Source organism: Metarhizium robertsii, assembly GCF_000187425.2.
Source record: "Metarhizium robertsii ARSEF 23 chromosome Unknown MAA_Scf_1, whole genome shotgun sequence".
In the NCBI taxonomy this organism is placed as follows: Eukaryota; Fungi; Ascomycota; class Sordariomycetes; order Hypocreales; family Clavicipitaceae; genus Metarhizium; species Metarhizium robertsii.
The window spans coordinates 866,702-892,221 of record NW_011942149.1 but is presented as its reverse complement, the minus strand read 5'-3'; the positions used below and the strand labels follow the sequence as shown (position 1 = coordinate 892,221).

The 25,520-nt window shown below is 51.5% G+C and overlaps 11 protein-coding genes across 11 annotated transcripts; 4 read left to right on the top strand and 7 right to left on the bottom strand.

Moving 5' to 3' along the window:
• Nucleotides 1-2,498: 2,498 nt before the first annotated feature.
• Nucleotides 2,499-3,168, bottom strand: MAA_07608 (Skp1 family protein; the record flags this gene model as incomplete). Its single annotated transcript, XM_007825606.1, has 3 exons — nucleotides 2,499-2,643; nucleotides 2,924-2,972; nucleotides 3,045-3,168. The coding sequence occupies 3 exons, from the start codon at nucleotides 3,166-3,168 to the stop codon at nucleotides 2,499-2,501; spliced, it is 318 nt and encodes a 105-aa protein (XP_007823797.1).
• A 644-nt stretch (nucleotides 3,169-3,812) lies between these two features.
• MAA_07609 (Small GTPase superfamily, Rho type) lies at nucleotides 3,813-4,750 on the top strand (the record flags this gene model as incomplete). The annotated part of the gene is made up of 3 exons (XM_007825607.1): nucleotides 3,813-4,058; nucleotides 4,130-4,333; nucleotides 4,394-4,750. The coding sequence occupies 3 exons, from the start codon at nucleotides 3,813-3,815 to the stop codon at nucleotides 4,748-4,750; spliced, it is 807 nt and encodes a 268-aa protein (XP_007823798.1).
• A 625-nt stretch (nucleotides 4,751-5,375) lies between these two features.
• Nucleotides 5,376-5,789, bottom strand: MAA_10624 (amine oxidase; the record flags this gene model as incomplete). The annotated part of the gene is made up of 3 exons (XM_011412342.1): nucleotides 5,376-5,498; nucleotides 5,553-5,615; nucleotides 5,694-5,789. 3 exons carry the CDS (start codon nucleotides 5,787-5,789, stop codon nucleotides 5,376-5,378), a joined length of 282 nt encoding a protein of 93 aa, XP_011410644.1.
• A 654-nt stretch (nucleotides 5,790-6,443) lies between these two features.
• MAA_07610 (GrpE nucleotide exchange factor) lies at nucleotides 6,444-7,244 on the bottom strand (the record flags this gene model as incomplete). The annotated part of the gene is made up of 2 exons (XM_007825608.1): nucleotides 6,444-6,881; nucleotides 6,957-7,244. 2 exons carry the CDS (start codon nucleotides 7,242-7,244, stop codon nucleotides 6,444-6,446), a joined length of 726 nt encoding a protein of 241 aa, XP_007823799.1.
• A 489-nt stretch (nucleotides 7,245-7,733) lies between these two features.
• On the top strand, nucleotides 7,734-9,155 carry MAA_07611 (26S proteasome non-ATPase regulatory subunit 11; the record flags this gene model as incomplete). The annotated part of the gene is made up of 3 exons (XM_007825609.1): nucleotides 7,734-7,915; nucleotides 8,006-8,088; nucleotides 8,149-9,155. The coding sequence occupies 3 exons, from the start codon at nucleotides 7,734-7,736 to the stop codon at nucleotides 9,153-9,155; spliced, it is 1,272 nt and encodes a 423-aa protein (XP_007823800.1).
• Nucleotides 9,156-9,516: 361 nt separating this feature from the next.
• MAA_07612 (uncharacterized protein) lies at nucleotides 9,517-14,625 on the bottom strand (the record flags this gene model as incomplete). The annotated part of the gene is made up of 1 exon (XM_007825610.1): nucleotides 9,517-14,625. One exon carries the CDS (start codon nucleotides 14,623-14,625, stop codon nucleotides 9,517-9,519), a length of 5,109 nt encoding a protein of 1,702 aa, XP_007823801.1.
• Nucleotides 14,626-15,360: 735 nt separating this feature from the next.
• On the top strand, nucleotides 15,361-16,423 carry MAA_07613 (mitochondrial carrier; the record flags this gene model as incomplete). The annotated part of the gene is made up of 3 exons (XM_007825611.1): nucleotides 15,361-15,449; nucleotides 15,518-16,248; nucleotides 16,314-16,423. The coding sequence occupies 3 exons, from the start codon at nucleotides 15,361-15,363 to the stop codon at nucleotides 16,421-16,423; spliced, it is 930 nt and encodes a 309-aa protein (XP_007823802.1).
• Nucleotides 16,424-16,810: 387 nt separating this feature from the next.
• On the bottom strand, nucleotides 16,811-19,456 carry MAA_07614 (Mak10 subunit, NatC N(alpha)-terminal acetyltransferase; the record flags this gene model as incomplete). The annotated part of the gene is made up of 7 exons (XM_007825612.2): nucleotides 16,811-18,076; nucleotides 18,127-18,588; nucleotides 18,641-18,871; nucleotides 18,940-19,068; nucleotides 19,124-19,191; nucleotides 19,245-19,364; nucleotides 19,426-19,456. 7 exons carry the CDS (start codon nucleotides 19,454-19,456, stop codon nucleotides 16,811-16,813), a joined length of 2,307 nt encoding a protein of 768 aa, XP_007823803.2.
• Nucleotides 19,457-20,031: 575 nt separating this feature from the next.
• Nucleotides 20,032-20,445, bottom strand: MAA_07615 (ATPase, F1 complex, epsilon subunit, mitochondrial; the record flags this gene model as incomplete). Its single annotated transcript, XM_007825613.1, has 3 exons — nucleotides 20,032-20,106; nucleotides 20,179-20,293; nucleotides 20,414-20,445. 3 exons carry the CDS (start codon nucleotides 20,443-20,445, stop codon nucleotides 20,032-20,034), a joined length of 222 nt encoding a protein of 73 aa, XP_007823804.1.
• Nucleotides 20,446-21,034: 589 nt separating this feature from the next.
• MAA_07616 (Low temperature requirement A) lies at nucleotides 21,035-23,153 on the top strand (the record flags this gene model as incomplete). The annotated part of the gene is made up of 4 exons (XM_007825614.2): nucleotides 21,035-21,614; nucleotides 21,666-21,855; nucleotides 21,907-22,499; nucleotides 22,576-23,153. The coding sequence occupies 4 exons, from the start codon at nucleotides 21,035-21,037 to the stop codon at nucleotides 23,151-23,153; spliced, it is 1,941 nt and encodes a 646-aa protein (XP_007823805.2).
• Nucleotides 23,154-23,562: 409 nt separating this feature from the next.
• On the bottom strand, nucleotides 23,563-25,049 carry MAA_10623 (DNA-binding WRKY domain-containing protein; the record flags this gene model as incomplete). Its single annotated transcript, XM_011412341.1, has 3 exons — nucleotides 23,563-24,356; nucleotides 24,428-24,807; nucleotides 24,874-25,049. 3 exons carry the CDS (start codon nucleotides 25,047-25,049, stop codon nucleotides 23,563-23,565), a joined length of 1,350 nt encoding a protein of 449 aa, XP_011410643.1.
• Between the last annotated feature and the right edge of the window lie 471 nt (nucleotides 25,050-25,520).

Genomic DNA, 25,520 nt, shown 5'->3' with positions numbered 1-25,520 from the left:
GAGGGCTTCTAATCCATTAATAGCTGTGTTGCCCACTAGGCCTTGTTAGCTTTGACCCTTAAAGGTTATAATAGGCAACCTACTTGTGTTGGGCTTGTTTGGTAGCTTGTTATGCTTGGTCATCTTGTTGTTATTGTTTGTAGATAGCTGTGGTGGATGTCAGCAAGTGCTTGTGGGAGATGTGTGTGTGTAGGGGCAGCGACTCACGATTGGTTGTGTTGTTGTGGCAGGGTCTTGATAGCAGAAGAGTATGTTATGTTTCTATACCCCTCGTACTTGATGGGTCACTAAATTTCACCGTTGACATAGGGCAGATGACTTGGATGCAGGATTGACTCGGAATGCGGGAGAGGGCAGACCTTGCAGATATATACTGCGTGTGTGGGTATTTTAGGTTTTCGGCGTGACTCGGCGTAAGTCACGGCCGCGAACAACAACATACAAGGTTTGACTACATGACAGTAGCTGAAGCTATCACGAGGTGGCCGTGACTAGCGGGCCACGGCACGGCACTAATTGCACTGGTACGTCTGACGCGTCATAATGCGTAGATGGTCTACTTTTCTAGTCTCTTACTGTTCTTGGCCTGGTACAGCCTAATACTGTTTTAGATTTTACGCTTACATAATACTAGTATTATGCGTGTAATTTCATTTGACTATAGAGCGAAACAACCAACAATTAATTAAAATTAATATATTTTTATATATTTTTATATATTTTTATAGGTTTTATTAATATTATTATTTAAATTATATAACTTTAATTATTTAATCCTAGAGTATAGTAAATTAGGCTTAAATACCGTCGAATTGGTTTTAAATTCCGGCGTATTAAGTTTAAATAAAAAGTCTTAACTGATTAAATTCCCCTTAGATAGTACTGTTAAATTATTGAACTTTATTCTGAAGATAAGCTTGCTAGGCTTCAAGACGATCAAGTCGCTGAGTTGCAATCACGGGTGAAATGTTATAAAGACGCCTGAGTTCTTCCGCTGCAGACTCCAGGTGCTGGCCAAGTGCGTTAAGATCAGGTCGTTGCTCATTTGCCATTGTATAGTAAAGCAGCAAGGAATCAAGGATTTGATTAAAGACTCAAAGAGGGGACAAGAAGCGGTGACAACAAGCGGGGACAGTGATAATCGTGATTCGTGAAGTGGTGTTGAGTCTTGACGGAAAAGAAGATTAAAGGTTTAAGTTTTTCTCTGCCGGCTGCCAGCGCAGACGGGCCTTTTAGTACAGCCAGTCGGCCCTGACTTAGGCAGGTACCACCTACCTAAAGGTATCTGAACATCATGCTCAAAAGACAAGGCCGCGGAATGACCGAGCCCCGGCACTAAATTGTTTAATAAATGCCACCCGCTTCATTTTAAATTTGTACTCTACGTATCTGAACAGAGGGTAGACTGAAATGTTCTTGACGAAGATAGGGGGCTGCCTGGCGCAGATTTTCTCCCTTTTTCTTTGTTCGCGTCAAGCTAATCCACCTCCTTTGTGGACTCGGCCATGCCGCTCGAGCGGCTCCCAAGTCCCAACTACATGATAGTAACTGGAGATGCCAGCTGTTTATAATGGATGCTGAATGCTGAGCACTGAGAAAAAAAGAAAGAAAAAAAACTAAGCGCTGCAGGAACACCACTCTCGAATCTTTGCCGCTGTTAAATGTTTTATATGAGTACAGCCTGTGGCAAGTATATGTGCATACCATGAGTTTGAGTTGACACGAATCTATCAGTGTACTATGAAATCCGGAGATGAACGTGGAGTAGTGTAGCGAGCGGTAGGTAGGTTTCAAGTGTCATCAAACTCCTTTACCTCTGCACGTATGCTGTCAAGCGTAGTGAGGTGCCAAGCGCATCACTGAGCGTTGACGGGAATGTTGTTTCTTCCAGTTTACCAAGGATAATTGAGCAAGTGTATATATAGCGTATCCCGATGGCCCTGGCCAGACGCGAGACGAGACGAATAATCGTCGCAAGTGGTCTGTCCGGAACCACCACATAAAATGCTGGATTTTCACCTTTACATCAGACAAGTAGACACAAACTAATGCCAGAATAAATAGCACAACTTTGCATGTATCCCTACAGAAAAAGCGAAAACTCAATGCACAACTGAGCAACGCAGAGTGAGAGGGAATATGTCAATCTTCCATCTCTAATAGACGTTCGACTCACGGAGGAGTGAAGAGAAGAACGTATATGCTGAAATGGGAGCAAAGTTCGTCCATGGTGATCGCTCAATCGAAACATGTTTTCGCTGGTGGTTTGGAGGGCAAGGAATAAAAATATTGTCAAATATAAAAGTGAACAAATTCTCTCGTTACCATTGAAACGTTCTGGTTCTGTCATGCCTTTGGAAACCATCCTTCCGAATGATGCCGTATCCCCAACGCCATTGCGCCAAATCAATGCATCGTCAGCCTCGTCACTTCATGTTCGTATTGCCCCTAATCGCGTAGCGTTAGGTATATTCCAGATTCATCAAACACAGAGAGCCTTACTGATCCAGCCCCAAGTAGTCAGCCGCAGCTAAAAGTTCCAAACACAACTCTACGGGAATGTCCATATCGGGAACATCATCGCTATTTCGATAACGGTACCAGTAGTGAAAGTACTCGACCACTTTGTCGAGAACCATGCCGCTGCGATAGGGAAGGAAATGAAAACGTCAGCTGCCGGATCGTGCAACATCAAGGCAGCAGAAACCATAGCGGACGGGCGGGCCAGGGTATTGAGCATGCCCCGACCATCAGTTCAAGTGTAGTGAACAATCAAGCAGCCCGGCCAGCTAAGAAGCGGCGTTCTGTCATGGACGGATGAACGTGGTGTTGCATCGTGATTGCTCTGTCTTCATCCTACTGGCCAAGGCACACACACAGATGAAGCATCATGCACTACTCAATCCGGCTGCCAAAAGCTTACCTCATCTCTTGAAAAACACAGCGTGCATCCTTGGCCTCAGCGAACTGGCCTGCACCTGGTGTGAGCTGAATCGAACCGACATGTCTTGGGAATATGCAGTAAAGCCATGGCATTCACGCACTTCGCACATCCAACATGCCCTTGATGATAGGGCTCACCATGGCAGCCTCGCGCAGGACGACAAACTCGAAGCCGTCGCCTGATACCAAAGTGACATACTTGCTCGGTGCTTGCAGCATCGCCATACTGAGCGCGTGGCGAGGAGGCAGAGTGTGACGGAGAGTGTGTGAAAGGACGAGTGTGGAAATGCTTGCGCGAAAGTTTTAATAGTCAAAAGTGGGTCGATTGTGCGTGCTAGCTGAGGTACCCATGCGGTCCCATTTTTCCACAAAAGAACCTCCAGAAGCTTACCGTCCGCCGGCGCCCTCTCATTGGCCAGCGTGTCTCAGTTGCCTCGCCAACAGATCGACGCCCTGGTGTTTCGGCTGCTGCACCTCAACGTTCGCCCGCCATTTCACTTGTTGCCCAGTTCGAGCCCGACTAGAGAGACGCACAAGTGCAATTCTTCCACACCTTTCCATCTTCACCTCTCTTTCTTTTCGACATTCTCAGCGTCGATCGCATCGTCACCATTATCCTCACCGTCAGCCATACTCACCCGCCGCTTGGTGAAGCAGATATAACCCGAAAACAAGCATTAAGCGTCGTCCTCGACACAGACCACCTCTATTATTCCTATCCCCGCCAGCCGGCAAGCAGCATTCCAGAGACTGTCATCGAGTGAAAGTGGGTTCCAGTCGCGTTTGAACCACTCCCTTGGCGCAAACGACTCCTTCTTTGGTTTTTTTTTGCTTTCTGCCGCACGTACTTTTCGCACGGCGCAAGGGGGATGGCTTCGCATTACAGCAATTCATACTACGCACCGGCCAGCAATGAGCAGCCGGGGCGACAAGAGCGCACGCGCTCTAGCAACGGAACTGTCAGTACCACAGTGAGCTCGTCCTCTGGACGGGAGTCTGCAGCAACCCACATGACGGACGTGCCAGCGTACTCGAAGAAGATTGTTGTGGTCGGCGATGGCGGTTGTGGCAAGACGTGCTTGCTTATCAGCTACAGCCAAGGTTATTTCCCAGAGGTGAGACGAAAGCGCCTGCGTCATTTTTTTTTTTCGTTTCTGCATCAGGCTACTGACAACAATATTGATAGAAATATGTCCCAACCGTTTTCGAAAACTACATCACCTACCCCACGCATAGCCCTACTGGAAAGACTGTTGAGCTGGCATTGTGGGATACCGCCGGCCAAGAGGAATACGACCGCCTTCGCCCTCTTTCTTATCCTGAGACGGACTTGATTTTCGTCTGCTTCGCGATTGACTGCCCAAATTCACTGGACAATGTTCTGGACAAGGTATTTTACTACGGTTTCGACCAACCGTAACATGATATTGTTGATGCTGACAAAGCCTAGTGGTACCCCGAAGTCCTTCACTTCTGCCCGTACACGCCGCTCATTCTGGTCGGCCTCAAGTCAGATCTGCGCTACAAAAAGACTTGCATTGAGATGCTCAAAACCCAGGGCCTGACACCAGTTACCACGGAACAGGGACTGGCCGTTTCCGAGAAGATGGGCGCTCAGTACATGGAGTGCAGCAGTAAAGAAATGCTAGGAGTCGACGAGATCTTTGAGCGCGCCATTCTAACAGTTGTTGCCAATGACAGGCGGAACCATGACGCCATGGGATCCGGCTCTGGTAATGAGAAGATGTTGCCGATTCCCGGAATGAAGCCACCCAAAAAGAAGAAGAGACGATGCCAGATTCTTTAATTGGCCCTTGACGATAACCATTTCCGACCCCCAACGAGCGCGATCAATCATATAGGACTGGCGTGTCGCATACAGAATTGTAATGACCATCGCATGAGATCTCGACGCGTTAACACTTGTTTTTGTTTCCTTTTCCTTTTTTTTTTACGATTGCACTTATTACGAACAACATGGACACACTCTGCCTCGGGGGTAGAAGAAATAGCATGGTCGAAGGCAGGGCAGGTATCCTGGGCTTGAATTATGCTTATGCTCTCCCGAGGTTTTGGTACATAGTACGTCGGCTTAGGCGTGAAGCTGAACCCGAGTGGAACGGAGGATATCACGGACGGAATGTAGGAGACTGCGGGAGTCGTGGGAATGAGCATGATAAGGTCAAGTCTGGTTGTTCTTATACGGATTGGGTTGCGAATTTTGTTACATGGTATATTTGCATTTTTGTTGCTCTCGTTTTCATTTGTACGATGGCCTGTTGAGTAACTTGAGTGTAAGTTGGGTAGGGAATTATAAAATGACGTGCAATTCTTCGTATCGTCGTGTGTGATTGTCCCAACGTATGAGGCCTGCTCATGCGCGTTCCAATCTGTAATTTATATCGTAATACATGCTCTTTCGTAGATTGGTATCATTCACGTCCTTCGTCACCAGGTGGCTCTGTCTTTTCGCCCTGGTGTTTTGCTTCATCCTTTGCCATGACGTTTTCGAATTGTGACCAGAGTGCTTCGACGGAGGAGAATTCATTGCCGACCTATCTTGTTAGACTGGGCGTTACGTCTTAGCTTGGGGAGAGGTGGGGGCCTACTTCTATGACGGATTCAAGAGACCGGTTTAGTTTATTGATGTTGGCGAGAACGTGTTCGAAACTCTGGGCAGTTCGTTAGCTTTGCCTTTATTGCCAGTCTTGCAGTTTGGAGCTGGAGAAGGGAGGGGGGGTGCGACGAACCAGCGCGATGTCGCTGAGGAGTGCTTCGCGCTGCTGGTCGAAGTAGGACTTTTCGCGGACGGGGTCCGTTTCCGAGGTGCGTTGGCGCTTAGCCATGTCGTCTCGTCCCGGGCGCGGCCTGATGTGCAAAGTCGTTGCGGATAAGGTGTGTGTCGCGGACTCGCGGTTGCGATGTAGAAACGCGTGCTGGGGTGGTGGGGTTGTGACATGACAACACAAGTTGTGGGGCAAGCCAGTGGTGTCCGGTCCTTGCTTGCAACGCTAGGTAACTCTGGCAGAAATGTAATGTAGTAGGCTTGTCATGGAAACATCCATTAGACAACGATGGATTAAGCGGTCTCATCTCAGAGCCGGATAGATGCGTCTATATACAGGTACACGAAACCCACTCGTACACTCAACGATTTTTTCTTGTCCAAGTCGCATCGTAATCATCTTTGACTTCCAAAACCCGCCATGCAGAAACAAAAAATCCTGAAAATACAAGTAATAGAAATTTCTTGTTCTACCATCATAAGAGGAGCATTATACATCTTGACCCAACGCCGGCCCTTTGAAGATTCATAGTTTTTGGTTGATTTTCGCCCATAGTAGTACAATGACATGCGTTTTATCCACAGCCGCACGCTTTTAATATTTTATAATGAGGTGGTGTCCATGCATCTTTGATAGGACGGAGAAATAGTATGTTGGTGAGTTAGAAGAGTGGAGGAGCATATGTTGTTGTGTTGGTGAATGAGGGTGATGGGTTTAAGCGTTCTTGACGACGCCGACCTTGGCGGCACGCAAAACACGGCCATTGAGTTTGAAGCCCTTCTGCTGGACGTGAAAGACGTGATTGTTGTCCTTGTCGGGTTGGGGCGCCATAAAGGTGGCCTCATGCTCGTTGGGGTTGAATTTTTCGCCTTCCGGGTTTAGCCGCTCCAGGCCGTGCTTGGCAAGAGTCTGCATCAGGATGTTCTCGGTCATCTTGAGGCCGTCGTACAAGTTGACGAGGTCCTGAGAAGCTTCGTCCTTGGCGACAAGCTTCTCGGAGGGAACCATGGTCAGGGCGCGGTCCAGATTGTCAACGCTCTCGACAAGATCCTTTGCGAACTTTTGGATCGCGAATTCTCGAGCCGTCTTGACCTCACGCTGAGTGCGGTCTTGCAGATTGCGGAAGTCGGCAACGGTGCGCATGCATTTATCCTGTTAAAATTGTGAGATATTATCCAGAAGGAAGGGTAGCCGGTGAGTTTGTGGCTGGGCCATCATAGAGTTTACCTTCCAGTCACGAGCCTCGGCGTCCTTTGCTTCGAGAGATTTCTTCAGCTCAGCGACAGCATCCGTCTCACCAGCCTCCTCTTTGGCCTCAGATTTCTCGGCTTTCTCTCCCTCTGCAGGTGCCTCCTTAGCATCGCTATACCACCGAGCCACAGCTGGCTGGGCCGCTCTTGATGACCACGCAGCAGGTGCTCTCTGGAATTGAGTTCGCAGCAGAGGCTGGCTAGCTGCCAGGCGAGGAGCAGAGCGCAAAGCTCGGGAGGAGGTAGAGAAAGCCTGGCGCAACATTGTGGGAGGAAATATGGCGGAGATGCGGAGGGGCGGAGGGTTCAGCTGTGAATGTGCAGTTAATTGAGGGTATCGCGTGAGCTGGGAAATGTCTACACGGCTGCTCTGAAATTTCAAGGCCGGATAACGGAGGCAAAGGAGGCGGCGGATCAACCCCGGGCCGTCTGCCAGTCTGCCGTGGAAGGTACCAGCTTCAAACCCGGAGCTGGTTGGTGGGTGCAGCCGCCCGACCAGGTAAGGCGGCTGCTGGCTGGGGCCTGCGACACGCGCTCTGTGGCAACCTGAAAGAAGAATGGAACTCCAATCAGAGCTCCATCCAATTCGATATCCAGCATTGCACCTCATCATCATCCACATACCGCCTCACGCAACCTCTCTTCTGTCAACAACCCGACCGTCTCCGTCTCTAACGAGCATTTTCGACCGTTTTCGCTCTCGTAAAACCCGACTCCCCGTTAGCAGACGCTCCTTCGCCGCTCCACCTCCAGAATGGCGGCCGCCGATTCAAGCCGGCTCCAAGAAGCCCAGAAGCTTGCCAAGACGGACCCGCGAAAGTCTGAAGCCATTTACAAGGAAATCACCTCAAAAGCACCTGCTGCCACGTCGGATGCGGCCACTCGCGAGTATGAGTCGGCACTCATCAGTCTGGGAGAACTGTATCGGGACGAGAAGTCAGTGGCCATTGGATGACTGCACGCACGAGGGGACAAAACCGTGCTGCAGCATGAATATTTCAAGTCGCCGCTAACCCATACTCGCAGGAAGACACAGGAGTTGGTAGATCTCGTTCGAGAGAGCCGTTCAGTATTTTCTTCCTTTGCCAAGGCAAAATCATCAAAGCTGGGTAGGTGACTGCTAGCTCTCTGGGTAACAGAACCACTCCTATCTAACCATCCTTTTCTAGTGCGGCAACTGCTCGACCTCTTCAAGGAGATCCCCAACAGCACCGACATTGAAGTACTCATCACAAAGGACTGCATTGAATGGGCTACCGCCGAGCGCCGCGCATTCCAGCGCCAGGACCTCGAAGTACGCCTTGTTGCGCTCTACATGACCAAGCAGTCGTACTACGATGCACTTACCCTCATCAACAGCCTCCTGCGTGAGCTGAAGCGCCTCGACGACAAACTCCGCCTGGTGGAAGTCCAGCTCCTCGAATCAAGAGTCTATCACGCGCTCGGAAACATCCCCAAGGCCCGTGCGGCCCTCACCACGGCGCGAACAAGCGCGGCGAGTGTCTACACTCCGCCCCTGCTGCAGGCCAACCTAGACATGCAGAGCGGCATGCTCCACGCCGAGGACAAGGACTTTAACACGGCATTTTCCTACTTTATCGAGGCACTTGACGGCTACGACAGTCTAGACGAGAGCGCCAAGGCCCAAGCCGCTCTGCAGTACATGCTCCTTTGCAAGATCATGCTCAATCTCGCCGACGACGTGAACCAGCTCATGTCCTCCAAGCAAGCAGTCAAGTATGCCGGCAAGAATCTCGAAGCCATGAAGGCCATTGCCAGAGCACACTCGAACCGCTCCCTGGAGGAGTACGAACGTGCCCTCTCCGCTTACCGGTACGAACTCGGCAGCGACGCCTTTATCCGCAACCATCTCCGCCGATTGTATGACGCCATGTTGGAGCAGAATCTCATCAAGGTCATTGAGCCATTTTCCCGCGTCGAAATCGACCATATTGCCAAGATGGTCGGCCTCGACACCCAGCAGGTCGAGCGAAAACTTTCGCAGATGATCTTGGACAAGGTCATCATCGGTGTGCTGGACCAAGGAGCAGGCTGTCTCATCATCTATGACGAGACGCAACGCGATGAATCGTACGACGCAGCACTGGCAACAATCGACAAGTTGAGCAACGTGGTGGATGTGCTGTATACAAACCAAGCTTCCATGCTAGAGTAAACAGAAGGGTGCAATAGTGTCTTGTATTGTAATATGTCACGGTAGATGAGGCGTTCAAGAAGGCTTGACCCTGTTATCAGGGGAAAAGTGATGCAAGCTATTCCCGTTCATAGACGACTGACTGTCTTGTTACCCAAGTGCAATGACTTGCTCTGTATTCTAATCCGGTCTTAGCGGATCGTACTAGGTAGGTATCTTGTGGGCAAAAGAGAGAAAAAAAACCCAATTCTCAACCATATGAAGTGGTATCTGTAAACAAAGTGCATTCCGCCAGCGCCGTGCCCCCCAATTTCCTCGTATCCAAGACTCACAAGGTAAAAATGCTTTAATAAAAAAAGAGAAACATTCATCATCATAATCATCAGTGAAACATGACTCTCCGCTCTCTTGCTTCCATACGTCTCGCCTCGCCTAGAATAAGTGCAAACAGTCTCTTGGCCAAGACATCTGCGTCCCAACCCCCCACCTCTGCCTTGAACGCATCCACGACGTCTAAATGCCACCTGTCGAGGGTCATCGCCTCGCCGTGGCTCTTAACCGTTTTCCCGAGATAGTTATCCGCTCCACGGGTGTAATTTACAGGAAATGGCGATGACCGACGATACTGCAACAGTTGGTCCAGCAGGAGCCAGTGCCGGCGGGACCAGGTTGTTTGGGACAAGGGTTCAGGGGGAGGAGGCTTGGTGAGAGGCGGTGCGTCGTCCATGGAGACATCGTCCATGGAGGCGTTTTCCTTGTCGACTTGGACAATGGGCTGAGGGAGTGGAGGAGCAAAGAAGTCCTGGGAGAGGATGGAGTTGGATTGTGCTGAGCGGTTATCCAGACGGGCTTTCGCTTGCTCGGCTGGTGAGAGGACGGAGCTGGTGAATTCGACCACGCGGCCCGGTGTACGGGGCTTGAGGGGAGACCGGAGACTGGACTTTGTGGGGGACGCGTTCTTGGGTGGCAAGGGACGGAGAAGAGGGCGCTGGAAGTCGGAAGAGGCTTCACTTGCGTTGGACGTTTGTTGTGTCCATCTGTGGATGTCTGCGTGGGAGAGCTGCATCCTGGGAGGGGTGACGGCCGCAGTGGAATTGGAAGAGGAATGGAAAAACGAGTTGCTTGCTTGTCCCGGTCGAGGGGTAAAGTTTTGCTTCTGGACGATGGTGGGCATTGGGACTTGCTCTGGCGTCGTAGGAGAGGATGGCCTTTCAGCGTCGGCCTTCGGCTGTTGTTGCTGCTGCTGCTCAGGAGGTTCTTCCTGCTGTTCAAGCGGAGACGACGGTTGTTTGCGCCGCGCTGGCGAGAATAAACTGCTTCTGTTGCTACTGCCGGGACGGAAATCCTTTTGAGGAATTTGCGGAAACATGGAGCTTGTGGGGACAACAGGAGGAGCCTGTCCGGCCATCGACATGGGAGGATTTGCTGGTTGAACCGTCGATTGCGTTCTTCCTGGCATGAGCTTTTGAGCCAGCATGCCCGGGATTGCTGCTGGGGACGAGAAAAACGAAGAAAGATCGAACTTGCTAGCCTTGGCGGCTGATTCGGAAGCGTTGGCCGCTCTCTTGGCTTCAGCCTCTTCCTTCTGGCTTTGAGCAAGACGAGAGTACTCATCTGGAGAGCTGGACTGGGGAGGTTGATCAGGGATGGCACTCGGCTCCTCTGTGAGATGAGATAGATCTGGCACTGCCTGTGAAATCATCCTTGAGATTGCTGGTCGGTGAACACTCCTCTTTGTCCAAGGACTTGGAATAGCTCCCCGGCGATTGCTGCTTGTTGGAACACGCTTGCCAAAGGGCCGTTGTCTAACGGAGCGAGGCGTTTCTCGCTGTGCTTCCAGTTCCCAAATATCAGTCTCATCATCTGACGCATCCTGCTCTGCCTCTGGCTCCTCGACCACTGGCGTGGATTCTCGAGGCGGCTCAGCCACGGGAGCTTGAACCAGAGGAGCATCAACCTGCTCAGCGGAACGAGGTTCCTCGATCTCGGCCCTCAATTCTGGCAATCTAGCAGCCTCTCGCAGAGAATTATCTCCCCGCAAATTTGGGCTAATTGGCCCCTCTCTCTCAACCCAGCTCATAACCCCATCGCTCGGGGGTGTAATACGCATCGAGCTTGCCGATGAATGTCTCGATGGCGACCCATCTGATCTATTCCGTTCCACGGATGGTTCTTTGCTGCGTCGAACCGGACTTAGAAAACTAGGATATCTTGCGCTTCTCAATGCAGAATCAGAAGTCTCCTGTTGTGCTTGGTTGTCTATTTCGATTCTAGTTGGGACCGCGCTACGGCCCTGCAAGGGACTTCCACTCATTCGACGACTCGTCTGACTGTCTCTTGAACCACTCCACGAATCCTTACTGCCAGAACTCCTGAATGGGCTTCCGAGTTGCTTCTCACGCCCTTCAGGAGATGGGGGATCTGAAGTGATGCTCTGGAGTACCCGCCCCGCTCGTATAATTGTAGAGAGATGGGGCCGTACCATCTTGTCCGACGAAGTCTCGTGCTGCAGTGATGCAGGCTCTTGAACCGGTGACGAGATTTGCTGCGGAGGAGTCGCATCCACGGAACGTCGAGTACTTTCATCCAGTGATGGTTCTTGTTGAGCCTCTGGGACAAAGAGTTCGCCCTCTGGGTTTTTCTCGAACACGGGCGCATCATCCTCCGTTTGTTGATCCCCTTCCATTTGTTGATCCTCTTCCATTTCTCGATCCTCTTCCACTTCAGGCATCTCTTCCTCTTCAGACACCTCTTCCACTTCGGGCACCTCTTCCTCCCCAAGTTCTTCAATTTCCTGGGGCTGCTCAACGGTGGCGCGAAGAGTCTCTCTGAAATGGCCAGGTGATATAGACGAAGGTCGAAGACTAGACGGGGGTCGTGAGCCCCGGGCTGATTTTTCTGCAACATCATCTGCTGTCTGAAGCTCAGCCTGTGGTGGCGTATCATCAGGAGTCGGTAAGCGCGAAGGGCTAGACTGAAGCGCCGCGCTGGCAATTGCGGCGGCAACCAAAGCAGGCTCGTCCACAACTTCATAGTCTTCATCTTCATTTACCTCATCAGCCATCTCTTCATCCGCGTCCTCTTGACCCTCCTCATCCAGCTGAGATGAAGCAACCATGTCTTCCGCGCGGTCTGGTTCCTCGTCCTCGTCAGCATCAGCCGTCTGATCCATAACTGCCGCCCCCTGCTCTGTTTCTAATTCAGATAGCTCAGCGTCATCCAGCCCATCCTCGTCATATTCATACTCTCCTTCCCGCAGTTCATTGGTATTTGCTTTCAAAGGCAGGGCTTGAACCTGCTCTGGCACAGACTCGGGATGTAACTTTAACTTCTCATCCGGAACAAGATCGTACTCTCCCATTTCTTCTTCGCTCTCACTTTCTTGCACCATGTCTTGCCTCGATGTCACTTCCTCATCATGATCGTGGTCTAGTTCAACCCCGATTTCTTCTGCTTGATCATCTTCTCCGGATTCTTCGACACCTTCGCCTTCGGGTTCATCCACTTCCTGCGACTCATCTTCTTGCTGTTCCATGATCTGCTGAGGAGGCTCGAAGCTTCGAATATGTTCTTCTCCCCGCCCCATAGCCGTTTCTGGCATTTCGACAGGCTCGTCGACTTGTTGCTGGTCTTCATCAGGCGCTATTGCATCGTCATCCTCGTCCACCATTCGTACTTGATCTATTTCATCTTCCAACTCGTCGTAAGAAACACTTGCTTGTGGCCGTCGGGGAGTAGCAGCCGTGAGCACAGCTTCTGGGATCTCAGAAAAGGAATCCTCATATGACTTAGAGACCTCTTCCTCTAGACGGTCCGCACTTCGCAGTCGACGATCAGACCATGGTGATGAGAGGAGCTTATCAGTCTGCTTGGTTTGTACAGGAGACTCTGCAGTTTGCAATGCGTTCTGTTTCAAAACCCGATGCCGCAGCGGTGACGAATTAATAGACTTTCGAGGACTGCGTGACCATCTTGGGCTTGGCCTGTTCGGCGACGACGATTGAAGGATTGGGGTTGCGCTTCTCTCTGGTATCTCCTCGCCAACCAGCTCCCTCTCAACTAGCGGCTCCTCCATTGCCAATTCCTCCCCTGGCTGTGGCTCAGCTGGCTCAATAGTATCTACCGCATCATTATCTTCTTCGGGGTCGTCATGATCAGCCTGTCGGAGGGATTCCAAGGTGTTGTTGATGATGAGATTGGTCTCATCGCCTAGCTCCTCGTGCACAACCGGATGCACAGAGCTGTTAAACTCGGCTTGCAAGGAGGGTATTGAGTCCATGAATATCATGCTGAAGTCCTCGCCTTGCGCAATAGTGTCATAACCAGCCGGAGCGGCAGTTGCGGCGGGGTCTTCAGCTTCAAGTGGCTCATCAATCGAAGATCGATCACTGGCGGCTGTTCCCGCATCTGCGTATCCATAGTCACCGTAGTAGCTTTCTTGAGAAGTCTCAAAGCGATCCAGTTGCGGTTCTGTATAAGTAGTCGGCGGGAAGCGAGGCGACGACTCGGGTATCACATCTTTTCGTGTTCGGGCTGAAGCGCGTTGAGTGGTCTCGTTCGAACCGCTTCCTATCCAAATGTCTGAATCGGGCTCAGCAACCGCTGGCACAAAGTTGGGTGACGGGGATGATGGCACAGCAGGGGCCGGAGGAGGAGCAGGCGCAGGATCCGGCGCGTTGAGAGATCCATCATCCGTTGACTCCGAAGGTGCCCTCACGAGGTCCACCTCGTCTTCGCTCGTAACGGGTGGCAGCTGCGTTGTGTCAAGATTGATGTCCCCAACTTCATCGGCAAGTTCCAGCAGTTCATCCGGTGCTAGTGCTTGACGCCTCCGCCTCCCCCTTCTTGCTGTAGAAGGCCGTGGTGTGATATCTGTTCCAAGTTCGCTCGAAGGCGCCGGCCTCGAAGTCTTGCGCGGGCGCAAATTGCGTCGTCGCGGTGTTGGTGTGGTCTGCACGTTGGCCTCTTCACTGGCCTCCGAAGACGGCTCCTCGCCATCTGTGCTGGCTAATGTTCGCAGGCGCCTAGGTGTTCTCCTCACAGGAGTACCTGCGCGCCTTTTCGTGCCCGCGCTGGGCATTGGGGTTCCATTCGATTTTCGTTGCCGGCCTCGTGCTTTCGGGGTTGTCGCGTCATCGCCGTCTTCTTCTACCGACTCCCGCAGAGGAACAGTTGTTGTGGTGGTTCGTCCTCTTAGCCGCCGCGCAGGTGTTGACAACGTGGAAATAGGCGACTGAAACAACTTGCGCTTGGCATTGCTCCCAATACTGATATCCTCTTGCTGCCCATCCGTCTCAACCGTGACAAGCAGCCGCTGTGGCGACATTCGATCGCCAACTTGCAATTCAAACATTTGTTTTCTAGGCGAACTGCCGAGAGCTAGGAACCTTTGCGACGACTGACTCCGCGTGACGCGGCGAGTCACGGAGGAGGGGGGTACTGAGGCGAGCTCTGCCATCGTCGAATCGTTGAGAGGATCCGGCGATGACATGATGTGGCGCTCAGCCTTTGCAACGAATTCTTGACCGCTCAGCCGGAGCGACAATACTGCTTTTGTGTGTATGATTCAAATTCCGGGCTCACTGGTTGGTGTCGGCTCTCAACCGTGGCTGCTGAAGGGCTGCGCATGGAATGCAAGCCCACCGCTTCATGGACGATTAACGTGGAGCGTGCCCAAGTCGTGGATGGGCATGTCTTGACTCGCTGCGTGAATGGCGGTGGTCTTGCCAATTTTGTTTACTTCATTCCCCGTCGGGACTAGCGGCAGCCAGGGTCCCGTCCTGTCACTGTGACCGCGCAATTATGGTTCTTCCGGAGACGTCTGTCACAGGCAAAGGCGTGGTACGCCCACTCTGGTCACATGCATCAAAACCGCAGTGCAGCGACCACAGGCACCGGCTGACGGCGTGCTGTGCAGACTACGGGACGCTACGGAAGCATGACTTCATTTCGGCCCTCCGCAAAGCGACGGTGGGTCCTGGGGTTGCTCTTGCCTCGCTCGATGTGCAATGCACTCTTGCCCTTCGGCATCAGCCTGGCAGAGAGTACCTCGGCTCGTTACTACCAGCAGCCGTTGCATGGCGTCGCTTCGCTTTCGGATATTTCGACTTAAACTCCCTGCTGGCCTTCGGAGACGTTTTAGATTTTTTAAAGCCAATTTCTTGTAATATAATATCTGGACTCGTTCCTTTTGTTCCTCCAACCCCCGGCTCCCCAGAATAATACAATGGCTGCCAAAGCCCCGGTCCCTCAGAATGACAACGTCGCTCACGCCCTCGCTGGCGCCGGCGGCGGCATCCTGTCCATGGTGTTGACGTATGAGAATCACACATTTACCAATTGAATGCGCGCGGGAATGCTTACCTGACTTTTGCGACCTACAGCTATCCTCTCATTACCCTCTCCACCCGCGCTCAGGTCGAGTCCAAAAAGGCCGAGAGCAAGTTCATCGACGCCGTCCAGAAGATTGTCGCGCGCGAGGGGATTCCCGGACTGTATGCGGGCATCAATTCGGCGCTCTTTGGCATCAGCGTCACCAACTTTGTCTACTACTACTGGTATGAGTGGACCCGGGCCTTCTTCGAGAAGGCCGCCGCCACGGCTGGCCGCGCCAGCAAGAAGCTCACCACTGTTGAGTCCATGATTGCCGGCGCCATCGCCGGCTCTGCCACCGTCATCATCACCAACCCCATCTGGGTTGTCAACACTCGTGTCACCACGCGCCAGCAGAACTCCGAGGCCGACCTGGAGTCTGGCAAGCCTGCCAGGAAGCCCACAACCTTGGGCACGCTGATGGCCCTCCTTAAGAACGAGGGTCCGCAGGCTCTCTTCTCCGGCGTCCTGCCGGCGTTGGTCCTGGTCATCAACCCCATTCTTCAGTATACGCTCTTCGAGCAGATGAAGAACTATGTCGAAAAGAGAAGAAAGGTCACGCCCACAGTGGCCTTCTTCCTCGGTGCCCTTGGCAAGCTCTTCGCCACGTCGGTGACGTACCCCTACATTACTGTCAAGAGCCAGATGCACGTTGCTGGTAGCCATAGCAATAAGAAGGAGGGCATGACCGAAGCTCTGCGCAGAGTGATCCGGGAGGAGGGATACGCCGGTCTGTACAAGGGTATGTGGCTTCCCGCTTCTTCTACTTCATTTGGTATGAGCGCAACAGCTAACGTGGTGTCTCAGGCATTGGTCCCAAGGTCACTCAGAGTGTCTTGACTGCCGCTCTCTTGTTCGCCTTCAAGGATGCGCTGTATGAGCAGACTGTTCGCCTTCGTCAAAGCCGCAAGGCTTAAATCACTTCCTAGACTGCCGATGCTAGTCAATGCGAAAGTGGAGCCAAAAGGAACGGCACTCTGTCAGAGAGCGCATTACAAGTCAGCCTCCTGCGAAGTGTGTTTTACTTGTTCACAAGCGTAATAAACTCAAGCAAGAAAAGTCGGTCGCCAGCTGTGGCACCTTTGTGCCTTGATGCGTGACGAGGAGATGTTGGAAACAAAAAAGGGTGAATAAAAAAAAAAAAGGAAAAGAACAGACGAAGAAATACCATCATGAGGGGAGAAAGGAAGAGATGAACATACGAGAGCTTGATACCAGAAAAATATCTGTACCACCAGGATTGTAGTAGACGGATCCATTATCAATTTACTTCATTAAAAACTCATCTTAGCCCAATTCATCGCTTAGTTACCCATCTCCATTGTCACAACTGGAACTATCCTCGGTACAATCCACCACTCGTGATACGCCTTATCTGGAGTCGGTACCGTCGCCGTGACATGCAGCACATCACCCGTGCCATTGTCGCCAACTGTACGCCGCAACGCCTTTTGCAGACTAGAAATTGCAACTCCCGCAGCTATACACGCCTTCAATGCGCCTTTCACCGAGGCAGTCCATGCTTCGTGTGATCCTACAGAAAAACTATCCTCTGCCGAGTACTTGCTCAGTGTTTCAAAGCCTCTCTTTGCACCTGTCGCTGCGCGTTCGGCGTATTCGAGAAGTTCTTCTGTGCTAGTATCCGGCTGCTTTGTGCCGAGAGTAAATTCTTCAAAGCTGGGGAGAGAGGGTAAACCGATGGAAGCAAATGGTCGCATGCGGAGATCGTAGCGTAGCTGGTCGTTGCTGTATGGGCGTGGGGGCGGTTTGACGATTGCGTAGCGGTTCAGGACAGTGTATATGCAGCTGAGGGCATCGGAGAGCTCCCAGGTCACTGCTGCTTGCATCAAAGAAAGCCTCATGTATGCAAGAGATCGCTGAAGCTGGGCCTCTTGGCTCGGGTCGATGGTGTGTAAGGATCGAACCGTAGTAGCCTGACGCACAACGAATGTCTTGATTCTTTCGGTGTGTTGGAGGCGGGATTTTGCCAGGTAGTTCAAGTACCAGTACATTCCAGCCAGCTCATCTGCCTGGTAGACCTCAAGCTCGAAGCCTAGCTGGACAATGGCCTCCATTTGTTGCAGCTTATATAGATACGTCCACGATGACAAAGGTAGGGAGTAAGTTTCAACAGGGCTGAGGCCCAACGTAGATCGCTGCAGCAGTGGCGGCTCTTTAGTCTTGATCTGCAGGATTTGGTCAATGTCCTCAGCGTCGACTTGCAGATTCTCCCAGTCTCGAATCAAGTGGCACAGAGTTCGACGGACACGACATCTGTTTTGGCAGGCGGTTCTGAAAATGTCGAGGAATGGTTGCGCGGCTTTTTGACGGAAGAGCTCCATTTGTTGGGACATGACGAAACGAGGGTCATGGACGGCTTCGATCTCGTCATTATCCCTGTCAAGGAACGGGTTTGCGGGGAGGGTAATAATGGAGAGGTCGTCGTCGAGGAGTTGGCGAATGCTCATAGAGCCCAGAATCTCCATAGCGTTGAAGAGGAATGTTTGTAGAAGGGTTCGCACGTAAACCATTGGTTGGGGTTTCTTTGATTGAAAGGTATACACGAAGTTCTAACAATGTTAGATGTGTCTTGTAGTGAGAGAAGGGAAGAGTGTCTTACCTGAAGGCATTGTGAATTAGTATATTCTAGGACACCAATGACATCGAGGCCGTCCTTAAGCAATCGCGATAGATGGTTAAACGCATCATCAAACTTGAGCTGAACAATTGGTCGCGGCGGCATGGTGCTAGCCAATTTCCTCTGTAGTTTGGTGCTGAAAGCGTCCTCGACCGACTTAGTCAAGGAATGTGTCGAAGATATCCGAGGCAAGATAGCAATCGCCTCCTCCCATGGCAACCTCGCCTTGGGAAGATTCTTCAAATACTGCGGCGATTCTGTAGCATCCAAAAAGATGTAACGCAGGTCCAAGCGACTCGTGAGTGCTTCAGAAACGCTGTCAGGTATCGAGCCCTTCAGAGATTCAACGGTCTCTCTTGCTGCTTTCAGTACATCTTTGACGTCTTGTGTGGGAAATTCAGTTAACAAAGTACGATTGTATGTATTAGGTACAAAGTCTTCCTCCTAGAGCTGCATTCAGTAGAAAGATCAAGTTGTAGTGAGGGAGGCAACATACCTCGTAGAAGTGCTCAGACTTGATGCGTTCATTAACATGTCCACATGCTTTAAGCATTCCTAGGCAATAAGCCCGGAGAATATCAAGCATAGGCTCTTGATTCACATCCTGATGTCCATTTCTAATGAATTTTGCCTGTCGGATACTGCCAGGTGCAGGCATCAAAAGTGCGTCCACGTAAACACTGGTAAATATTGTTTGCGACAAGGGGTATCCCAAATGCCAGGACATCTTCGTAACGATCATTATATCAGTCCGTATTCACATATTTACACCAACTTTCTCGTCGGTCCACTCACCTCATGGCACAACAGTTGATCCATTATACCAAGCACCTCCTCCGGAAGCAACGGTCGTGACACGTCATAGAGCACCTCAAATTCCTCCCCCGGCTGGACACATCCGCTGTCCATTTTAGGATCCATAATCTACCACAACCGTTAGTGAGATATCAATCGAATACGAGGTAACATAAATACCGACTTCCAGGGCGGCGACGGAGTCAAAAAGTGTGAAGAAGCCATCCTTGACTAGCTCGCCGGGTTCCAGCGCTACAACATATTCAGTCACTGCACGATATTCCCCCACCAGGCCAGATACATACTTCTGACCGCTGCCGCAAAATTATCTGAAATGTCAGTGGCAATGATGCCCGCGGTCCTTAAGTTGGGTGGCGGCATGGGCGGCTCAGGGCCGTGGCCGCCTAATGATAGTTGGGAGAGTTCTGCACGTGCCATTAGCAAAGACTACAGGTCTTGGGATATGACGAAAAAATTAAAATGTACCGTCTGCGGCGCCGATTCCATGATCGGCCATCTCGAAGACACTAAAGCCAAAATGGCGGCATAGCTTAATAGCCTGGGATGTTGGTGTAGATATACAAATGTCAAGTTGTTGGGACGTCGTGGCTGGCCGGCACAAGGTCCGAGCCTCTGAGGTTCTCAAGTGGATGGGGCGAGGGGCTCCAGTGTGTGCGTGCGTGACACTGACCTTGGGAAAGAACCATCTGGCAATAAAGCACCACCATGACATCGCTCTTTTTTTACTCCCAGCACAGTTCAATTGCAGTACGTTATAATTCAGCAGTCGTGTTTTGATAACATATTACTTCACTGATTGACCACAGGTTGGGCGTCTTGTCGCCGGTCCCATACATACGCTTCGACAAAAACGCGCAAAATGCAAGTCATGTATACGAAATGTTCGCCATGTTGGATTGATGTAGTCTAGCAATCGGTATGATACAGCGGCACTATTGCTTTTTGCAAGGAGCTCCAAGCACATCTTCGTGCCTCTCCAACAACTCCTGGGCCCCTATTCACCACTCTCGTCTGCGTCTTGCTCCGTCACAAGCCCGGTGCCCTTCTTCCATCTCGTCGGTATGCAGAAAATTAAGACGAAGCGCTCTCGGCCATGGCAGCAGCGTTGGCTGCTCCGAGGTCCTTGGCGTCACCCTGCTTGCCGTTCTGTTGCGGTAATTATCGGTTAGCTTCCCTCCAATTGCCGCTTGCTCAAATTCAAAGTTCAGCAACACATACCGACCACTTGGCGAAACGCAGGTCCATCTCGCCGCGACGCTCAGCAGCAATTCTCTTATCCTCCTTGAGGCTGCGGCGAACGGCGCGGGCCGCAATGGCCAGGTAGCGGTTGTAGCTATTAAGGTCGTTATGTTAGCATCTTCGGTTCTCCGGCAGTAGGGCGCATGAACATCGCAGCAGTCGCAATCGGTGCATCGGTGTGTGCGTCAGCAAGAGAGAGGATCAATTGACATACGTCAAACCAGCGGCTTTCCACGCAGCAGTCATTTTGGCGGTATTGAAGACGTGAGGTTGATCGGGTATGTGATCATTGATGAGTGACCGGTAGCCGAATGTTTGCTCGAATTGATCGGGAGCATCCGGCCTGAGGCACCAAGTGAGTAGGGTCACGTGATAATTGTTTGATGGAGCTCAAGCCTACAGCCAGGCCAGTCCGTTGCCATTTTCGCTTGTCCCCACTCTCTGACTTTTAACGCCTAACTCCTAAAACCTTGCGAAGCCATGTTGCAATCCATCCAATACGGAGTATATCAACACAGGGGACAGGGCAACACATGATTCACGCTAAAAAAAAAAACTTTGTCGGTGCGAGTTGTATCGTAGTACAGCATACATAGGGTCGAAACCAACACCAATAGCGGCAGTCGGACACTAGTCAGTGATGGGGCAGCAAATAAGCATCAACTTCAAAGTTCTCTGGTAACAGGGGACCGTGCTAAATGCATTCTAGCATGTCCTTTGCCCATATAAGAAAGACTCTTCCCTGTTTCTTCTCGTCATTCTGTGTTTGTGCCTTCATTTCTTGCTAGCTATCCTCGAGCAGTTGGCTAACCCTGTGAAACCACATCTACATCCCATGTCCTCATCCACACCAGTCGGGCGGCGTCGACCACCCCAAGAATTCACCCTCCCCTCTGGCAAAAAGGTCATTGCCGCGCTCGCAGACGCAGTCCCATCTCTGCGTAGGCAATACTCCAACAGCAGTGACGATGTCGAGGTTGTAGTTCAAGGATCGGCCGAGCACACCAACTATCTTAAAGAGAGCCGGCAGCACCATGAGAGTCGCCGTGCGGAGCTTAAAGAGCGTCACGGCACGGCATTCGATGAGTGGGAGGATGTCCAGAACCAATTGAATTCCGTAACCGCTCAATTGTCGCGCATGTCCACGAATACGTCGGGCCTTCATGGAAACTATGGCAAGTTTGGCTTCGACGCCGGTGTAAGGACTTATGATGATGGCCAAGGCGAGGCGAATGGATCTGGAGAAGGGAGGGAGCGAGCCGACGAGACTCATCACGAGGGGTATCGACAAGCGTCAACGATTAAACTGGCCAAGCGGCCGGTGGTGAGGCAATGGTTTCATAGGAATGTCCTGTGGAGAGGGTCAGAGCAGACCGAGATTATGGCCGTGGAACTATTCTTCGACCTTTTATACGGTAAGCTGCTCGTCTTGCGACCCATGGCACGATTACTAACTGCAAGTCTAGTTGGCATTATTCACAGCAACGGCGAGCACATGTCCGAGGAGCCGAATGGTGAGGAACTGCTGCGCTTCGCCGTGACCTTCATCATGTCGTGGAAAATCTGGACCGACGTCACCATGGCGCTTAGTTGGTTCGAAACCGACGACGTGCTGACCAGGCTCGAGATCTTGTTCGAGATTGCCCTCTTGTTGGCGTGCGTTCTCCCAAACCTCATCTCACGGTGTCAGTCAGCTAACAGACGTAGCTTCACCACCAACATGACCAACTGCTTTGTCGATGATCCCGCCCACAATACCTACACCCAACTAGTATCATTCTACCTCGCCGCGCGCCTCCTGTTCGCCGTACACTACGTCGTAATCGCCTACTTGGTCCCCATGGTCCGCGGCGCCATGATCACATCCGCCATCACCGTCCTCGTCCCGTCAGCAATCTGGATCGCCAGCATCCATGTCGAAATGCCCGGTCGCCTAGGTCTTATCTGGCCCGCTCTCGCACTCGACATGTACGGATCAGGAATCTTCATCGGCCTGTTCCGCTACGCCCGTAGCGCCGGCGCAGACACGTCCATGGGCAAGAAGTTGAACAAACTGTTCGAGTTTTATCCCGCCATGAACATCGAGCACAAAGTCGAGCGGATGAACGCCTTTGTTTCGCTAGTCTTGGGCTACTCCGTCGTAGGAATCTTGTTCCAGAGCAATGGCGGGTACAATGTGAATGCGTTTCTGGGAAAGGCGGTATTGGGGCTCATGCAGGCCTTCTTTTTCAATTGGATTTACTTTGACGTGGATGCGAGTACAATCAACGTCCACGCAATTCGGCATTCCGCCAACGGAGGTATGTCCATGAACCATGACGCTCAAATATGCTGCCCACAGGCGACAGGACTCTATTAGTTGCTAACAACGGCCAGCCGTGCTATGGCAATTCGCCCATCTCCCCTTCGTCATGGGCTATATTGTAGCCACGTCTGCGCTCTCCACGCTCGTCCTAGCCCTCGACGTCCCCAACACCGAGCGCGACCAACTTCGCCCTCCATACTCGGTGCGAGCGGAGGAGCACCTCAGCAGCGGTGTCCGTTTCTTCTACTGCCAGGGACTAGCAATCGCCCTGCTCTCAATGGCATTCATTTCCCTGAGCCACTCACACCGCACACCCCCTACGATGCGTCTCTCCAAGCCAGTCCGCCTCATCAACCGCGTGCTGGTCTGTATCATCATGTTCTTGCTCCCCATAGCTACTCATCTGGACAGCTTGTCTCTCATTTCCACCACCTTGGGTCTAACGGCGTATGTATTGATTGTTGAGCTGTGGGGGAAGTCGTGTAAGGATGAGAGTTTCTTTCCAGGCAGACGAGATGTTTCCAAGATGCGGGCCATGGCCGATGCGAAGAGTGCGGAGGCTGAGGTTCAGGGTACGGATAACCCGAATCCGGGGCAGATGAGAGCAGACAGGATGCCTCTGGATCAGAATGATACGACGGCCTTTTGATGTTTCGTAGATGGCTTCAGTGCCGAGGATATCAAAGCTTGGATGATAATCAGCTGAAACTGTGGCGGGCATGATTTACCCGTGTCCATTTATACCCAGCTTTGCATCTGTGGCAGACCCTAGAGGCCGTTTCAAATGAAATGCTTGCTGCACGCTATTAGGTTAAGCGCCATTTGGGGTCAGAGAAATGCGCACAGAAATCACCAAGTTCTGTACCAGAGGCAATGAAACGTTGGATGAGCAGCTTATGGAACAGCTAGATTGTACACTACACAGGATTTGCAAAATACCATTATTTTGAGAAAACTTGCGATATTGGCTGCAATGTCCTTTTAAAAGTCCAGGTTAGTTGTCAACATGAGTGAGCGCGAGGAGAGAATGGAGTATTGATCTATAATAAAAAACGTACCTAGTAAATCTCTGAGCCCACAGAAGTCATTCGCCCCTTCCGGCGTAAATACAAGATGGGGTAAATAGTAAGAAGCGCAGCAGCCATCATAAAGACACCAGCAAATACCTGCAGACGCCAATAGTCTGATCCTGCTGATTTCACATCGTAGATTGCACCGCCAATGGGGCTGCCTATTAGCATCCCTAGGCCAACCCAGCTCCAATACATACCTGTCCGGGAGCCTATCACGGTCACTGACGGGCAGAATAAAGGTATAAATGCTCCTGGAAGAGTAACCAGAATACCGGATACCATGCCCCAAAATACGGCCCACACGATAGTGCCAGCAACTGTATCAACAGGAATCCAACAAAATAACAGGACGGATCCTGCCACGAGAGAGACTGCAATAGTCTCCGTCGGGCCAAATATGGCAGCTGTGAGACCTGCTACCAGTCGGCCAATCACGGAAACGCCGTTGAGGATAGAAAGAAGATCAATAGTTAGATCAGGGCTTATAGATGGCACCCGAACTTTGGTAAAGAGCGGCAGGTAAAGCAGGGGGATATAAAAAGCGGTAGCACTAAAGACGGAGGCAACAGAAAGAAGCATGAACGGCAGATCGGTAAAGGCTGAGATGTCGAAGAAGCGCCGGATGACCGGGGCACGGGAGGTTTTGCGCCGTCCATCGATCAACACTAGATAAGACAGAAGGTATAATGCTAGGATTAGAAATCCGATGCAGCGGACAGTCCAGGGAAAGCCGACTCGGGGCACAAGAGCACGGAACATGGTTGGGAAAATGATGCCGCCTAGTCTACTAGGTTAGATTCAGGGATTGCAAGTATGAGAATTCCAACAGCATGTTGGGTGTGTTCCGTACCAACACAGCTGCCACATGCCATGAGGCCCATCGCCTTGGCACGGGTGGCAGGATTCGGCAAGCAGGCAGCGGCAGCCGATACACTTGGTGTAAAGACAATGCCAGAGCCAATGCCGATGCAAATAGCCTGGCTGAGGAAGAGCTGGTAGTATTCAGTAGAAATGCTAAGCATCATGAAGCCAAAGACCTGCAAAAGGCTGCCGGTCACCAGCAGTGGCTTGTAAAAGCCTCGATCATAAAGCGGACCGGTCACAATGCCGGCTGCAAAGACTAAAAAAGCCGATGTTGTTGATATCCAAGCTATGTTGGAGCTGGATTGATCACGGATGAGGAACAGCTCGTAATGCGCTTGGAAGGCACCCGATGTGAGGAGAAACCCCCTTGACGGCAGCCATTTAGCCAATCGATATGGATGGTTTGAGGAAAATATTATATAATAGACTTACCATGTATTCATGAAAACAATAAAGGTACTCAGAATCTGAAGCCATCGACGGCGGCCGATCCGAGGCGAAGTTGGCGGAGACGAGGCATCTTCGGCGGGACTGCCATTCACGGCAGTGGTGGATGACATACCATCCCGGCCACCATCTGGAGTAGTGACAATCATTTTGTTTTCCATTTTTACTGACGAAAAGACAATAGTAGGTTCCAGAAGTATGATTCAAGGACACGGGAGCGGCGCGCGACGGCGGCAGGTGAGAGTGAAGCTGCAAGAGAGAGAGAGCGCCCCTGGAATCGTGGATTAGAAGACAAAATCATTTTTTCTAAACCCCGGTAGTATGTATATACCACGATAGAGGGCTTCAATCAAAATTCCAGGTTGGCTACGGAGTACTGTGCCTATATTTCGGGCACGCCTCACGGTATGTGAACATCCCTACTGTATTGGTCAACAATGTTGGCTGGAGCCTGGAGGGTAAGACAGTGCTGAGTGCCCGTGCTATCCTTGAGAGACACGGATTTGCAAAAGTACTCCGTGCTGCCAATGGTTTCCTCTTTACGGAGTAACTTCACCGACTGGATGTGAGCGGCAGATGAATATCTATACGGAGTACGGAGTACTGAAAGCCAATCGATCCGCAATCTGCTT